Here is an 18,525-nt window from a genome sequence, read left to right as displayed (position 1 = left end):
TGGCTGATTCAGATTGTTTCGGTATTTTCTTTTTAAGGAATGTATACAAAAATAATGTTATACAAAGGTGTTTTTTTCGAGCACGCTCTAGTCCACCAAGCAGAATAAAGGTACTTGACTCTATTCAGGGTTAGGGAAGGTGAAGGCAGCCAGGGAAAGGAGACACACAGCGCCCTAAATATTACAATCTTCCCCGATAAAAGTTGAGATCTAGAAGATCTTGCTCCAAAACGTCTGCAAGGTCGTAGTTCTTTGCCTATACCTTGTATACTTGGCACTAACCGGATGTAACCCCGTCTGAGGTTCAAAGCCCCAATGATCGTCTCAAACGGTCGCTTTTTGACGGGATGAATAGACGATGTTCGGACATAACTCTGTCAGGATTTCAAAGCGGTGATACATTTTGGACACCACATCATGGTCTACAAGAACAATGCTTTGGAAATGTTCAATTGATGACGTCATCCTATAGTCCTATTACAGAATGAAATATTCAGCGTGCGAACGTAGCACAGTTCGCCTCTCAATCCGGGCACTAACTCTGCCACACCCAGGCATGGGAATTGTCCACCGAAAGGCAAATTTCTGCCGAAATATTTTTTTGTTCCGCCGAAAAAGCAAAAGTGTCCGCCGAAAAAATAAATGGGGGGGGGGGGGGGGGGGGGCAAGATCTTCTAGATCTCAACTTTTATCGGGGAAGATTGTAATATTTAGGGCGGTTAGTGCAAAAATGGTTCTGAAAACTGAATTTAATGGCAAACTACCAAATTGCACTATTTGGGTTCTTTGGAGAAAACAAATTCCGGGGGAGCATGCCCCCGGACCCCCCTAAAGACTAGGCGGTTCGCGCCGACGATTTTGATATTACTTACAAATGTTCAGCCTTTTTAACTTTTTTCAATTCCCATGCCTGCACGCCGCTTCGAAATCCTGGCAGAGTTATTTCCGGATAACGTCTATTTGCGACTATGCGTTGTACTACAATAAAATGATTTATCATTTGACTTTTTCTGAATTTCAGATCCGGATAAAATTGACCAAGAGAGTAATACAGTGGAATTAATTCCACGTTCGCAGACAACCTCCGCGGGGCACGCGTACACCAGTTTTGGTTCCAGCCTTGGCATCACGCGTTACGGCGTCATCAAGGAATGGAAATTCTACAGCACTGAGCCCGGTTGGACCATGTTCCAAGTCTGGCGTCCCAATCCTCCTGGCGGCATATACAGGTAACTCTCAACAACATTATACGTTATTTGTTTTGTTGACCCACATTGGACATTTTACACAGATCGAGACAGTCAGTGGTACTCCAAGACCGCGGCATCGGCCGAGGTGAACAATGACAGTCGTGATTTCTGTAAAATTTTCATATTTTGGTCAACAATGCGCACGATAAAGATCCCAAGTTTTCAATCAGTTGTTTATTAATACTGTCTATCTTTTATTTCTGTGGAACTCCTCAATTGGACGAGTGAAATATTTAAATTCTACTTCCTGTTCTCAGGGGTAAACTCCAGCCTTAACGATTTTGTTTGTTCGTCTTAAGAGCCTCAAAGAAAGTCGTCTTTTCTTGTAAGCCTTAACGAATGCCTAACTTCATCGCGGTCATTAAACTTAAATAGTGTCTTCTTTTCTGTGGAGCTTTATAGAACGTCATATTTTTGTTAGAGCCTTACAGAATTCTATATTACTTATTAGGTTTTAACAAATAATGTCTAATTTTATTTTATTTTTTTATTTGTGGGCCTTTCAGAATGACTAATTTTATTGGGAGCCATAAATAGTGTCTTTTCATGTGAGGGCACGTTTCATGATATTGAGGATTGCAGTTTCCCCCTCACACACAATATTCCAAAATAATAAATAGTCAAACAGGGACCAAAAAACAGTTTGCACCAAGAGTTCAACTTTTTATCTATCCAAAACAGTAAAAAAAATTATATGAACATTCGTATTTCCAAGATGATTGGCGTTCCAAGACGCTATATCCTAAAACCCCCAAAACATGCTTTTACAACTTTAGTGCATAATAACTGCCCAAAGGTGCTGTTTAAAGCAACCATTGATAATAATTTTTAACATACTCCTTGAACACATTAAGAAAAATGGTTAACTTGCAAATAAAGGGACAGCATTGATCAGAACAATGGTAAGATAAAGGACGCTACTTATATTTTGTACATTTTTTATCTTTATCGTTTCCTGTAGACCTCAGAAGTTATAGCCAGCTTAAGAAATCATTCTAAAATCGAAAAACAAACATCTATACATTTTGTACGCAGAGTAGATTGATATTTGACACAGTCACACAGACATACGTGGGCTATGGGGCAACCCTACCCCCTAAATTTGAAAACGGGGTCAATTTCTTAACTGCATGTATTCAGCAAAACAATCCATTAAAAAAAAAAAAATTCACAAATGAACTTATGACTTTAGAAAAGCATTCAAAAATGCATATATACAACGCTTTTTCTTTGGTCCCAATTCAAGGGGGTGTGCTATTCTCAGGTAACACTGTGAACGCTCAAATGAGACTTGGTCACATGTCAAAAAAAGTAATCCCCCCTGTTGTTCATGGTTGGTTGGTGGGATTTTTTTTTATCTGAGCCATTGGCAAGCATGAAATGTCATCAACATTAGGAAAGACATAGTATCTCCCATTGTCTTTTGCGCGCAAACACTTCACACAGATCTCCTCTCGATCTGGCCCATCGGGGAAATGGGTTGACTTGGGGATGATCACCGCCCTGTATCTCTCCACCTTTCCATCCATGCTGACAAAGTCAGCGGTCACAAAGTCCCCAACTTGAATGTCTCACTGTGGGACAAAGAACCTGGTTTTCACGACTGGCACCACATGGTTGGCTGACCACGCGGCATCCAGTGGCGTGTTGTGGGTAGACGTCCATTGGACATAAATTGGGAAGGACGTCGCTGGATCATCTGGTTTGCATACTTTGTTCATGTACAACATTTAGTCAAGCTGTCGAACTAACAGAATGAAACTGAACTCACTGCATTTTTACAGCAACAGCGTATACTCGTAGCATCGTCAGTTCACCGCTCGATGCAAAGGCAGTGAAATTGACAAGAAGAGCGGGGTAGTAGTTGCTCTGAGAAGGATAGCACGCTTTTCTTTTATATCTCTATTCTTTTTAACTTTCTGAGCGTGTTTTTAATCCAAACATATCACATCTATATGTTTTTGGAATCAGGAACCCACAAGGAATAAGATGAAATTGTTTTTAAATCGATTTCGGAAATTTTGTTTTAATAATAATTTTTATATTTTTAATTTTCAGAGCTTGTTTTTAATCCGAATATAACATATTTATATGTTTTTGGAATCAGGAAATGATGAAGAATAAGATGAACGTAAATTTGGATCGTTTTAAAAACAAATTATTTCTTTTTACAATTTTCAGGTTTTCAATGACCAAAGTTATCAATTAATTTTTAAGCCACCAAATTGAAATGCAGTACCAAAGTCCGGCCTTCGTCAGAGATTGCTTGGCCAAAATTTCAATCAATTTGATTGAAAAATGAGGGTGTGACAGTGCCGCCTCAACTTTTACAAAAAGCCGGATATGACGTCATCAAAGGTATTCATCGAAAAAAATAAAAAAAAAATATCCGGGGATATCATATACCCAGGAACTCTCATGTCAAATGTCATAAAGATCGGTCCAGTAGTTTGGTCTGAATCGCTCTACACACACACACATACACACGCACAGACAGACACACACACATACACCACGACCCTCGTCTAGATTCCCCCTCTACGTTAAAACATTTAGTCAAAACTTGACTAAATGTAAAAATTAAAAATTGAAAATAAAAAAATGGGATAGCGGCGAAACGGGATTGCGCCAAAATGGGATGCGGTAGTAAGATGACGCATGCCTTGTGAAATGTTGCCAAAATGGGACGGCGGCAAAACGGGATTGCACGTAAATGGGATATTGCGCGAATTATAAACGAAGGAGTAGGCCCTAAGTTTCTCGTACGAGATGTTTACTGGGAGTAAATATTTGGGGAGTAAAAATTTTGTTCCTTGTGGAGTTCTTTTTTCGTACAAGATTTGTACTGGAAGTTTACTCCGGAGTCAATTTTTCGTGGAGTAAAAATTTCGTGTTACACCGGTTCATGACCGTTGTGGTAACGAGCGCACATTGCTGTCTCCATATTGTGTTCCTACGAATCGAAAGTACGATCGCCAAGCCCTTCTGTCATTGAAGGCAACGTTCGATATTTGCGTCTGTCAGCGTCGCCAACGTTCGACAGATTGTACTACTGTTACTCACAAACTTTCAATTTACACAATGAAATGCCAATAACATGCAAACACAACAATGGGAGACGAAGGGAAAACCTACTAGCGATTGAAATTATGCAAACGAACTCACAAATCCCTCACTTTCCGAATGCAAATGCTGCAAATCCGTATGCGCGCGTCGCTGTGTCGAACGTTGGGTTGACGAACGTTGCTGACAGACGCAACAAAACTTGATCAAAAGGCACTAAAAACGATTAAATGTTTTACTTACTGGGTATCGCATTCCTCTTTTTCTTCCTGCAGACGATAAGAAGCGGTTGAAACGTCGTTTCCGATGAAAGGCTCGGTTATTTCCGTTAAAAACGAAGTTTGCCGAACGTGTGATTCCGTCTACAGACACCGGTCGGATCACAACAAAAATGTTCATTCTTTGCGATTTTGTGATACTGTTGATGATACACCTGCTTTCCAGTGAAGAACATCAATAAAATGATGTTCACAAGCAAGAATAACAGACAAAAGCACGCGATGTGTAAAATTAGGCTTTGCTTTGCAAACAAAGCACGTGTTTTTTTTACTGACAGACACTTTCGGTGGCGATTGAAAATTTTTCCAGAAACGGTTTTATGCTCCCATTTGATATTTTTTCCCTATTTTATCTAGTCAGAGACTAACCTTGTGTATTAATTGAATTAATAACCCCATTATCATATGTTTTGTGTGATATTTCGTGTCTGCTTGAATCACACTTTGAGATGGGGTCATGTGACAGAAGGAAATGGTGTCTGTCAGGATTCACACGTTCGCTTCGAAAAACTCGCTCAAATAATTGCTCAAACACAAATATTTTAGCTTTTATTTATTTTTTTGTATTGCAAATACCATACTTACTCATGCCAAGCAGAAAAAATGATGAAAATCAACACAGTAAGCAAGTAATTTGAAGGCAAAGTTTACACACATCAAAGAGTCTGATTACCGTGAAACCTGCCTGGTCAAGCCTTAAAATCTGTCTTCATTTTTTGGACAGCTTCAACCTTGTCGGTCAAAACCAAGTGATGACCTTGGGCCAAGGCGCAGAGACACAGAGCGTGCAAGAAGCGGACTGGATTCACGTGCAACCAGGAGACAGTATAGGTGTGTGTGTGTGTGTGTGTGTGTGTGTGTGTGTGTGTATGTGTGTGTGTTTGTGTGTGTGTGTGTGTGTGTATGTGTATGTGTATGTGTGTGTGTATGTGTTTGGGGTGTGTGCGTGTGTGTGTGTGTATGTATGTGTGTGTGTGTGTGTGTGTGTGTGTGTGTGTGTGTGTGCGCGCGCGCGCTTGTGCGTGTGTCAGAAATTCGGTAAGGACTTGTAATTTGTTTTTGTTTGAATAATTATTAAAAACTTAAACCAAGCAATTTTTTCTAATATATTGCACATGGTTGAAACAAATGAATCCTATCTTAATCTTAAATCTTAATCTTAATCGTATAGGCATATGGGAACCCAGCAGCCCGAGAGGCAAAGTGCCCTATGACGACTGTAACGGTGACCAACAGCCTGACAGTTTTGGAGTGACCTGGTCTTTGACGCGGGAGGATGAAGGCGATTTCTCGCCCCAGAAACCTCACGGGTTCTCGGATGAGATCAATTGCCGGGTCTTCTCGTTCAAAGCTGTAATCTATCCGGTAAGTGAATATCTTTGTTATATATATATTTTTTTTAAATTTATGGGGTGTTTTTATATTTAGTCAAGTTTTGACTAAATATTTTAACATCGAGGGGGAATCGAAACGAGGGTCGTGGTGTATGTGCGTGTGTGCGTGTGTGTGTCTGTGTGTGTGTCTGTGTGTGTGTGTGTGTAGAGCGATTCAGACTAAACTACTGGACCGATCTTTATGAAATTTGACATGAGAGTTCCTGGGTATGAAATCCCCGAACGTTTTTTTCATTTTTTTGATAAATGTCTTTGATGACGTCATATCCGGCTTTTCGTGAAAGTTGAGGCGGCACTGTCACGCCCTCATTTTTCAACCAAATTGGTTGAAATTTTGGTCAAGTACTCTTCGACGAAGCCCGGGGTTCGGTATTGCATTTCAGCTTGGTGGCTTAAAAATTAATTAATGACTTTGGTCATTAAAAATCTGAAAATTGTAAAAAAAATTAAAAATTTATAAAACGATCCAAATTTACGTTTATCTTATTCTCCATCATTTGCTGATTCCAAAAACATATCAATATGTTATATTTGGATTAAAAACAAGCTCTGAAAATTAAATATATAAAAATTATTATCAAATTTTTTTTTTCGAAATCAATTTAAAAACACTTTCATCGTATTCCTTGTCGGTTCCTGATTCCAAAAATATATAGATATGATATGTTTGGATTAAAAACACGCTCAGAAAGTTAAAACGAAGAGAGGTACAGAAAAGCGTGCTATCCTTCTTAGCGCAACGAATACCCCGCTCTTCTTGTCAATTCCACGGGCACTGCCTTTGCCACGGGCGGTGGAGTGACGATGCTACGAGTATACGGTCTTGCTGCGTTCAGTTTCATTCTGTGAGTTCGACAGCTACTTGACTAAATATTGTATTTTCGCCTTACGCGACTTGTTTTTTATTGCTGATTTGACCCTTTGCCTTTGACAGTTTTGTGTGTTGGTCTCCTTGTTATGTATATTTAGTAGCAGGATAGTTGCCTCCCCCCCACCCCCCCCTTTACCCGCCGGATAATTGCACACCGGAAATTTTCCCCCCGAAACTGCTAACTGTTCCCTGGACAATTACCCCCCCCCCCCCCCCCCCGTCCCCCCGAACACTTGCCCCACGAAGACAATTTCCTCCTGGGGCAATGCCCCCCGGACAACAGCAATTTTGTATTGCTTGCTTCGCTTTTCCTTGTGCAAGTAGCCAGGACGGGGATATAGCTCAGTTGGTAGCGCGCTGGATTTGTATTCAGTTGGCCGCTGTCAGCGCGAGTTCGATCCCAGGTTCGGCGGAAATTTATTTCACAGAGTCAACTTTGTGTGCAGACTCTCTTCGGTGTCCGAACCACCCCCCGTGTATACTACATTGGGTGTGCACGTTAAAGATCCCACGATTGACAAAAGGGTCTTTCCTGGCAAAATTGCTTAGGCACAGTTAATAATTGTCTACCATACCCGTGTGACTTGGAATAAGGCCGTGAAAGGTAAATATGCGCCGACATGGCTGCAATCTACTGGCCGTATAAAATTTCATCTCACACAGCATCACTGCAGAGCGCCTAGAACTGTACCCACGGAATATGCGCGATATAAGCCTCATTGATTGATTGATTGATTGATTGATAGATTGATACGGTTCAAATTTTAACTAATCATTTTCGGTCAGATAATGATGGTTAAAATCCCCGTACGATATAGTGTCTCGAAGTATGATTGTAACATTTTAAAACGATAGTTTCTTTTGGACTACTGACTAAAGTGTTGACTTTCAACATTTTAATAAGACCTCTGAAACAGGTACCTTACTAACGTTTCAAGGGTCTTTTGATGTCTTATTGTGAAAACAGAACAACACTGTTCCTGACTCTCCTGACATGGCGACGAGCCAAGTACCCTTGGTTTCCAGGGGGTCAGTCGGAGCTAGCGTAAACGTTTACATGGCTGACAGCGACAACTCCTTCATCCCTGCCTATGGTGAGATCTCGGAGTGGCAGTTCTACGTCAAGTATTCAGGCTCTGCGGCTTTCCAAGTGTGGAGACGTCGCGCTGACCTGGGCGTCCGACAGTGAGTTGATTGTAATGTGACCTGGGCGTCCGACAGTGACTTGATTGTAATGTGACCTGGGCGTCCAACAGTGAGTTGATTGTAATGTGACCTGGGCGTCCGACAGTGAGTTGATTGTAATGTGACCTGGGCGTCCGACAGTGAGTTGATTGTAATGTGACCTGTGCGTCCGACAGTGAGTTGATTGTAATGTGACTTTGGCGTCCGACAGTGAGTTGATTGTAATGTGACCTGGGCGCTCGAAAGTGAGTTGATTGTAATGTGAACTGGGCGTCCGACAGTGCGTTCATTGTAATGTGACCAGGGCGTAACATTTTACCAACATCTGCAGCTTATTTAAAGTAATATATGCATATCAAAGTGGGATACACGAACCGTAAGTCTCGCTATTTAGCGCGATCTCTCTTTAACACGAGTAACGCTTACTTGAATTTGGTGACTGTTTTTTCTATTTGTATATTCGGAAAACAGCAACAGAAGAACATCAATTTATGTGTCTCGGGATTTTGTAAATAAATTACCAAAGTAACGTTGGCTACGAGGAAACGTGTCCCTAATAATGCAAATTCCCACATTATGGCGAGAAGCTGTAAGAAAATGTCTGTGGATGAGGTGTTTAGAAAGATATAGAAATATAAAATTGTGATGGGTTCTTAGAAATATAACAAATGTGCTGGGTTTTTGGAAACATAAAAATGCTGGGATCTTGGAAAAATAAAAATGGGCGGGGATCTTGGAAAAATAAAAATGTGCTGGGATCTTGGAAAAATAACAAGTCGCGTAAGGCGAAAATACAATATTTAGTCAAGTAGCTGTGGAACTCACAGAATGAAAGTGAACGCAATGCCATTTTTCAGCAAGACCGTATACTCGTAGCATCGTCAGTCCACCGCTCATGGCAAAGGCAGTGAAATTGACAAGAAGAGCGGGGTAGTAGTTGCGCTAAGAAGGATAGCACGCTTTTCTGTACCTCTCTTTGTTTTAACTTTCTGAGCGTGTTTTTAATCCAAACATATCATATCTATATGTTTTTGGAATCAGGAATCGACAAGGAATAAGATGAAAGTGTTTTTAAATTGATTTGGAAAATTTAATTTTGATAATAATTTTTATATATTTAATTTTCAGAGCTTGTTTTTAATCCGAATATAACATATTTATATGTTTTTGGAATCAGCAAATGATGGAGAATAAGATAAACGTAAATTTGGATCGTTTTATAAATTTTTATTTTTTTTTACAATTTTCCGATTTTTAATGACCAAAGTCATTAATTAATTTTTAAGCCACCAAGGTGAAATGCAATACCGAACCCCGGGCTTCGTCGAAGAATACTTGACCAAAAGTTGAACCAATTTGGTTGAAAAATGAGGGCGTGACAGTGCCGCCTCAACTTTCACGAAAAGCCGGATATGACGTCATCAAAGACATTTATCAAAAAAATGAAAAAAACGTTCGGGGATTTCATACCCAGGAACTCTCATGTCAAATTTCATAAAGATCGGTCCAGTAGTTTAGTCTGAATCGCTCTACACACACACACAGACACACACACACACACACACACACACACACACACACACACACATACACCACGACCCTCGTCTCGATTCCCCCCTCTACGTTAAAATATTTAGTCAAAACTTGACTAAATATAAAAATGGGCTGGGTTCTTGAAAAAATTCAAATGGGCGGGGATCTGGAAGGTAAGAAGAATAAATAGAAAAGAAGCTTTTGGCAGTGTTTATATGTGACCCTCCACCACGGAATGAGTCGCATGTCACCTTTGCATGATTTTCATATTTTTACATTTTCATAAAGAGTTTTTTATGCTCTATCCAGTGGTGAAAACCGTTTTAGAAAAGAGTGAACACTGTTTGAGTTAGCCTGTGACTAAGGTGACCCACACACCGTTACCAGACACTCCCCGGACGTATATTAAGCCTAGCGCAGAACCGCGCGAGGTGACATGCGACTCATTTCGTGGTGGAGGGTCACATATTTGTTTTGTTGTATCGATGTTGCAGGTATGAATTTATTGGTGAAAACAAGCTGAACCTCACAGTGGACGAACCCGGCCTTTACACTCTTACACTACCACAAGGGGAGAGAATTGCAGTGAAAACAGGGGACATCATCGCCGTGCTGTACGACAGCGACAAACTGGGATTACCTTTAAATTTATGTGACGTCAACGACAATCCTGAGTCGTACAACGTGTACTGGTATGAGGTAATGACCCCTGGCACCGCAGTCAAGGGCAAGGTGTACGGCTTCAGCTTCACAGGGGGGTCGTACCTGTGTCGTATCTTCTCAATGAGAGCCATCGTTACACAGGTAAACAATCATAATCCACAACATCTATACTACTACTACTACCACTACTACTACTATATGTATTTACATCTACACAGAAAACGTTTTCTTCAGGTACAGTCAAGGTCAGAATAAAGCAAATACCCTTTAACAAAGAAATCAGATCAAAATAAAGAATTTAACTAACAATTTAAAGCAATGTAACTGGTGGCTATCAGGTCCCAGAACAAGACAGCTGAGGCAGATGAGTGTTTCGAGCCAGCCACAAAGGGCAGACTGTATGACTTGACTAGACTTGACCTGTGTTTTCTTCACTTGCTGACTGCCCGTTATGCCGGTGTAACACGAGAAAATTACTCCCACGACATTTTTACTCCGGAGTAAAAATTTCGTGCGAAAATTTTACTCACTTTACGAAAAAAGCACTCCCCCATTACACGAGAAAATTACTCCCCACGACAGGTGAGTTCCGAGTTAAAGGTACTGAACTTGTCAAATCCAGGTGCACGGAGCCCCTGGGGCTTTTAGTCATACTTCAGGCAGCTATCCGTTAGAAGAACTACCAAGTTTCATTGACTTGCACCCAAAGAGTCAAGAACTGCGATTTTTTTACGAATTAATTTCGTACTCGGACCCGGCTGGTCTTGACCTATTTTTGGATCTAAATTTAGATCAGGTAGATCACCACATCATGCACAAAAAGACACGTCACTAGCAAACTATGTCAGACATCATCATGAGTTTGTGTAAAACAAAATGGAGGCCGGAATCACTCAGTTGAATCGAACTCCGACCAAACACCACGTAATAACTAGGTTAATTTATGCACTCGCGTGAACAAGAAACTGTCGAGCTTCACAGATGTCGTCGTTGGGTAGTTTTGGGTTTGTTTTACTACCATAGGAGGATTTTTGAACTGTAAATGCACTCAGCTGCAACAAAAACGCAAAACGAAGGCTGTGAGCTGCACTGTGCCTTTAACATTTCGTACACAAATGTTACCCCTGTTTGGAAATGACATGATTAGTGTACATAATCATGTAGGCCTACTCGCGACTAACATCAAGGGAAGTAACTCTTGATCGAACAGACACATCCGGGGCAGTCGATGTTCGCCATGTTTTTGACAGTTACCATGTGGTTCCATCCTGAACAAATAAAGTGATACCTTTCAAGTTAACACATCTTTGGGTTCCATTGTTTAATGCAAGGCTATTCTGAACATGGTGTCAGAAGTGAAACTGAACTTTCATGCAGAACTGTGTAACTTTTGAGTGCAAAGTGTCACCATAACATCGACATCGGCAAGTAAGTGTTCTTTCTTGACTGAAATTTCAACATGATGCGCCTAGATCCACCCAAGCGTTTCTCCTTCCAAGCAGAAGAGTGGCCTCTCTGGATAAGTGAATTCAAGCGTTTTAGAAATGCATCAAAGTTGAAAGATGAAGCAGGGGATGTCCAGCGCGACACACTGTTGTACGTAATGGGTCCCGATGCAGAAAAGGTTTTCCGGTCGCTACATTTTGGCAAGACACGGAATCAAGACGGCGATGAAGTCGACGAGGAAGACACAGATTTTGATACTCTGGTTCAGAAGCTGGACAGCTACTTTGTGGTGAAGAAAAATGTCATCTACGAAAGGTCACAGCTACAACAGAGAAGACAGCGACATGGTGAAACAGTAGAAGAGTTTTACAGAGCACTCAGAGAGTTAGCAAAGCACTGCAACTACCAGGATGAGGAAGACCAAATTAGGGACAGATTAGTAGTCGGTCTCCTTGATACTCACTTGAGAGAAAAACTGCAGTTACAGCAGGATTTGACACTAGACAAAGCACTGAAAATTTCTAGACAGTATGAGCAGATCAAGAACCAGTCTAAACAGGATAATGAGTCCACAGGTACCACTGACGAAGCACAGTTCAGACACTCGATGTCACACTCTCATAGCTCAAGAGGCAGAGGTTACAACAGAGGTCATGGACAGCAGCCTAGACCCAGGCGTGGTGGCTCAAGTTTTCGTCCCCCACAAAGAGGAGGAAGAGAAGAGAATAAATCAGGTCAGTGTGGAAAATGTGGCTACAAGCATCAGAGCAAAGAGAAATGTCCAGCACAAGGTCAGATTTGTAGGAAGTGCAGCAAAAAGAACCACTTCGAAAGAATGTGTCGCACGGGTGTGCATGAAGTAGTGACAGACTCTGAAGAAGAAGAGAACGGTGAGCAGCAACAAGAGGTTTTGCTTGACGCAGTCGTCACTGAGAAAAGTGAACCGTGGATGACCACACTTTGCATCAAGGACACAGATGTTCGATTTAAAATCGATACAGGCGCTGACATTTCTATTATGTCTGAACAAGCTTTCAAGAAACTGAAAAAGCAGCCAAAGCTGAAAAAGTCTGCTGCTGTGTTGACGTCACCAGGAGGTAGACTGACCGTGCGAGGAGAATTCTACGCACAGACCAACTACAAAGAGAACCACTACAAGTTCAAGGTCGTTGTAGTAGCCAGTAGGGTAGGCAACAACCTACTGAGTCGATCAGTCGCAGCAAAGATGGGGCTAGTGACACGAGTCGAAGAAGTACACAGAAGTGTGTTTGGCACTACAGGACTACTACATACTGATCCAGTCCCTATCAGGCTGAGGGAAGATGCAGAGCCTTATTGCGTGACTACAGCTCGCAGAGTACCATTCCCCATTCAGAAGAATGTGAAGGCGGAGTTAGAACGAATGCAGTCAGCTGGAATAATTCGAGAAGTTGTTGAACCCAGCGACTGGTGTGCACCCATGGTGCCGGTGGTGAAACGGAACGGCAGCATCAGAATTTGTGTGGACTATAAAAGACTGAACAAAGCCGTCAAGCGTCCACATTGTCTGATTCCAAACCTTGGAGACATTGCGCCCAAAATGGCCGAGTCTACCGTATTCTCCACTCTGGATGCAGCGTCTGGATTTTTCCAAGTTCCATTGGCAGAAGACAGCCAGAAGCTCACCACATTTATGACTCCATTCGGGCGTTTCTGTTTCCAGAGAGTTCCTATGGGAATTTCTCTAGGCCCAGAAGTCTTCCAGCACAAAATGAAAGAAACACTCCAGGGACTGGAAGGGTGCGAAACCATCATGGACGACACTATTGTGTATGGCCGCACCATGGAAGAGCATGACCGTCGTCTCGATGCGGTGCTGGAGCGAATCGAGAAGTCGGGGCTGAAACTCAACAAGTCCAAATGCCACCTGAGACAGAAGGAAGTAAAATATTTTGGGCATCGGATCAGTGAGGCCGGCGTCAGCCCAGATCTTGACAAGGTGAAGGCCATTAGGGACATGCCTCCACCTACCAACGTCACAGAACTGAGAACACTGTGTGGAATGCTGAACTATTTGACAAAGTTTGTACCGCACATGGCATCAACACTCAAGCCAATCACCAATCTACTTCAGAAGGAAACGGCGTGGTGCTGGGGACCAGCACAACAGCAAGCATTCGAGGCAGTGAAACGGCAGATTTCACAATCACCAGCTCTTGGATTTTACAGTCCAGACAGGAAATCGGTGGTGAGTGCAGACAGTAGTAGCTACGGCCTGGGAGCTGCACTGATGCAGTGGATCGACGATAATCTCGTACCCATTGCGTATGCCTCAAGAACGCTGACAGAAGCGGAACGCAGATACAGTCAGATTGAGAAAGAGTGTCTGGCGTCAGTCTTCGCTTGTGAGAAATTCTCACAGTATCTCATCGGTCTGGACAGGTTCGAACTCTTGACAGACCACAAGCCGTTGGTACCACTCATGTCGTCGAAAGATATCGACAATACACCCATTCGTTGTCAGAGACTTCTACTTCGTCTCATGAGATTCAACTTTGCGGTCCGTCATGTTCCAGGGAAAGAATTGGTCATAGCAGACGCACTCTCAAGGAAACCTGTTCCCCACTCATCTGAGGATGAAGAACTGAGTGACGAGGTCACAGCGTACGTGGACTCCGTCATGACAAGCAAGCCAGTGACTTCAAGACGTATGGACGCTCTACGTGCAGCCACAGTGCATGACCCAGAACTCCAGAAAGTGATCAGCTACACACTGAATGGTTGGCCGTCTACAGTCAATGAGCAGTTCAGGCCATACCAGCTAGTGCAGGGAGAGCTCTCACTAGTTGATGGTCTGTTAGTCTATAATGATCGAATCGTTGTCCCATCCAAAGAGAGGAAGAACGTTCTTCAGAAGCTTCATGAGACTCACCAAGGACTGAACAAATGCAGGCAAAATGCACAGGCTACAGTGTGGTGGCCAGGACTGGGCACACAGTTGAAAGAACTTGTCAATTCCTGCAGTGTGTGCAGAGAAGAACGACCAGCCCAGAAACATGAGCCACTTCGTCCTACAGAGTTGCCGCAACGCCCATGGCAGCAACTAGGGGCAGACCTGTGTTCGCGCCAGGGTAGGGATTTTCTGGTGGTGACTGACTATTATTCCAGATGGCTAGAAGTTCGTCAGTTACACTCTACCACATCCACCGCAGTCATCAACAAGTTTCGTCTGATCTTTGCAACACATGGCATCCCAGAGGTCATCGTTTCTGACAATGGCCCTCAGTTCCAATGTCGACAGTTCAAAGACTTCGCAGAGGAGTACGACTTTGAACATCGCACAAGCAGTCCAGGGTTCCCGCAGGCAAATGGCGAGGCTGAGGCAGGCGTGAAGATTGCAAAGAAAATACTGAGGCAGGCAGACCCTGATCTAGCTTTGCTTAACTATCGTAACACACCTCACTCCAGTACAGGTGTGAGCCCGGCAGTCGCCTTGATGGGAAGGTCGTTGAGAACAAAGATTCCTACACTCCCAAAGAATCTATCACCGCAGTCTCCAGATGACAACTACATCCGGAAGAAAGACGCAGGGACAAAGGAAAACTACAGGCAGAACTACAACAGGCGTAAAGGTGCTACAGCCTTATCACCGCTACAACCCGGAGACACAGTCCTACTTGGCTCCAGTCCAGGTGAAACACCGTGGAAAGCTGACGGTACAGTCGTCGCAGCAGACGCCAGGAACCGGACATATTTGGTGAACACGCCAGGTGGTGTGTTCCGTCGCAACCGACAACACCTTCAACACATGCAGACTCCAAGGCAGGTAACCTTTGCACCCTTACCTGTCGAGCAAGGTCAAGCATCACATGATCCCCAGAATGTCACGTCAGCATGTCCTAAGGTCGTCACGTCACCTGATAATTCCCAGGACATTGAACCAGCAGATTCTGAGGACATCACATCCACTCACCAGAGCACAGAGGCTAGCAGGAGCCCAACAAGACATGGAACTCGTGCATCCAGAGGCTTCATTGCCAAAGTGCCCATTCGCTATCGTCAAGATGTTGTTAAGAAGAAATAAGCTTAGCAGCTTCTGAGGTGCCCGATTTTGCTCTGTAGTGTAGAGGTGGTGGTGCCTTGCAGAGCGTTGCTGATGCAACCCATTCTGTGTTTTGTTTTATTATTTGAGCCGTGAGCCAGAAATTTGTTGTGTGCATAATATCATGACCGTATTAATGCAAACTAAGTTGAAAAAGTTAAACATCTTGATTTGTATTGATTTGGGTCATGATAGTGAGAAATAGCAATATTGAAATTGAAATGGAAAGACAGCATTTCAAGGAACAGTATTAACGTTTATTTCAGTTCATTTGGGTTACTTGAGACGCTGAATTTCCATTGTCCAAGAAACATTATTTAGTAAGGTAACTAAATGTGTGAAAGACAGTATGCAATATGTCATTTCTTTGTTTGATGTATAATGGCAATGAATGAAGAGTGACTGAGATTTAGAGTTAATGAAAAAAAAAAATGATTTGAGTTTTTCAGTTATTATTAATATTGACTAAAAGGTCAACAACAACAACAACAAAATCCAGGAACTTGAAATCACAGTCACTAGTACCAGAACAGTTCTCAAGTTACTTTTGAACTCAAAAAGAAAGGGAGATGTTTGGAAATGACATGATTAGTGTACATAATCATGTAGGCCTACTCGCGACTAACATCAAGGGAAGTAACTCTTGATCGAACAGCCACATCCGGGACAGTCGATGTTCGCCATGTTTTTGACTGTTACCATGTGGTTCCATCCTGAACAAATAAAGTGATACCTTTCAAGTTCAACACATCTTTGGGTTCCATTGTTTAATGCAAGGCTATTCTGAACAACCCCCCTGACGAATAAAAAACGAATAAATTACTTCACCCTAACACGAGCAATTTAACTTCCCATGCCAGGTGTACGAAATGTATACTCCCTTGTCCCCTGTTAGTCTTGGTGGTGGAAGGGGTGGAGGGAGAAAGGTAAATATGCGCCGGGAAATGGCTGCAACTGATCTACTGGCCGTATAAAATTTCATCTCACACGGCATCACTGCAGAGCGCCTAGAACTGTACCCACGGAATATGCGCGATATAAGCCTCATTGATTGATTGATTGATTGATTGAGAGTAGCGCGACATTCGTTTGCGCGAGATCACATAATTATTGGCATCCCATTTTCGCGTACGAGAGTTTTACTGGAAGTTAAAAAATTGGGGAGTAAAAATTTCGTGTAGGGAGTAATTTTTTCGTGCCTTGGGGAGTTCTTTTCTCGTGCGAAAAATTTACTCGGAGTAAGAATTTCGTACGAAATGTTTACTCCGGAGTAAATTTTTCGTGGAGTAAAAATTTCGTGTTACACCGGTTGGCATGTAGGGCAGCAGTTTTCTTCACTGATTGGTGGCTATTTTGTGACAGAACAAGACAGCTGAGGCAGACGAGTGTTTCGAGCCAGCCACAAAAGGCAGACTGTACCGTGGACCCAAGGACTACACACGTAGCATGAAACCTTGCCTGGACTGGACAGCGGTCACTCAGTGTCCGCATGATGCATTCAACGCTAGGTACACTCTTCTACTACTTCGTCTTCTCGTTTGCTCTTTCTAGTCAGGTACACAGTTCTAAAAGGATTGCTGCATATTTTCTTATGTGTCGATTGAACATGGGATTTTCCTGCTTTGAACCATGTGACGTCAGGGTCCCTCAAAAACTCATTTCTAGGCGGATAGCCCAGACTACAAAAGAGTGCATGTTTGTCTACGTTCAATCTTAAAAAGTAAAAATAAATCTAACTAAAATCGATCGATAGATAAATGTTTTGACCCAAATATGACATTTTACACAGATCTCGACAGTCATTGTTCATCTCGACTGATGGCGCGGTCTCGGTGGAACATTGACTGTCTCGATCTGTGTTAAATGTCATAATTTGGTCAGAAATACAAATAACGTATAATATTCATCCGGTATGGACACAATATTTGTCTTTTTTAAGGATCCTGTGAAAGCATAAGTTGTGTAAATGAGTAATTGTAATCATTAGTAAATTATAGTCACTACTGAAAATATGCATTCCGCATGACAATCAATGTTGGTTTTTCGTTCTCTTCGCACAGTTAATTCACTTACACTATTCTGGTGTAGCGATGAATTAAGCCTTTTTGACTAAACACAAAATCAATTCTTTACGTTTTTGGTTCTATTTGTAAGAGCAGGGCTAGAGATTTTAAACACCTGCCTTGAACTCGGATCCTGACCTAGTTTTATAATACAGTGGAACCCCCCTTTTAAGACCCCCCCCCCCCCCCCAATTTAAGACTCCGTACTTTTTAAGACCTTGTTTTATCAGAATTTCTGTTCATAACCTCTGTAAAATTACCCACATTTTCAGACTCTCTCTTGTTTAAGACCTGATTTTCTCAGATTTGTTGAGGTCTTAAAAGGGGGGTTCCACTGTAGCTATAGCTGTCATGATCATGTTTTTCAGTGACTTTGAAGCTGGTTTGGACAAGAACTACTGCCGTAACCCTGGCAACAAGCTGGATATGCCCTGGTGCTACACAGATCCACAGTGTAACACAGAGTACTGCGATGTCTGCAATGTTGGTCAGTAAACATTTTTTGGGGGGATGGTTTCTCTTTATTCAGAAAACTCGTATGGAAATCCGTTTGTGAAGAAATTTAGTTTTGTGGTTGTGATCTAAATAACGCATTATTTAACTAAGCAATGCGTTATTTTGTTGATGCGATGTTTCTGGGGCACTCATCGTCAGATGAAAGATAGAATTCTTGAAGCTAACCGTCGTGTTTTTTTTCT

General features: G+C 42.3%; 1 protein-coding gene across 1 annotated transcript in view; it reads left to right on the top strand.

Moving 5' to 3' along the window:
* LOC138969668 (uncharacterized) overlaps window positions 1-18,525 on the top strand; it is an 87,514-nt gene that overhangs the window by 42,925 nt on the left and 26,064 nt on the right. Inside the window, exons 26-32 of the mRNA XM_070342526.1 lie at window positions 1,022-1,229; window positions 5,316-5,422; window positions 5,763-5,956; window positions 7,824-8,041; window positions 10,069-10,378; window positions 17,127-17,272; window positions 18,196-18,314. Of these exons, the coding sequence (XP_070198627.1) occupies window positions 1,022-1,229; window positions 5,316-5,422; window positions 5,763-5,956; window positions 7,824-8,041; window positions 10,069-10,378; window positions 17,127-17,272; window positions 18,196-18,314 (1,302 nt within the window). The remainder of the gene's footprint in view (window positions 1-1,021; window positions 1,230-5,315; window positions 5,423-5,762; window positions 5,957-7,823; window positions 8,042-10,068; window positions 10,379-17,126; window positions 17,273-18,195; window positions 18,315-18,525) is intronic.

The sequence above is a fragment of the Littorina saxatilis genome, linkage group LG6 (assembly GCF_037325665.1).
Source record: "Littorina saxatilis isolate snail1 linkage group LG6, US_GU_Lsax_2.0, whole genome shotgun sequence".
Classification (NCBI taxonomy): domain Eukaryota; kingdom Metazoa; phylum Mollusca; class Gastropoda; order Littorinimorpha; family Littorinidae; genus Littorina; species Littorina saxatilis.
This window is presented reverse-complemented; position numbering and strand designations above follow the sequence as displayed.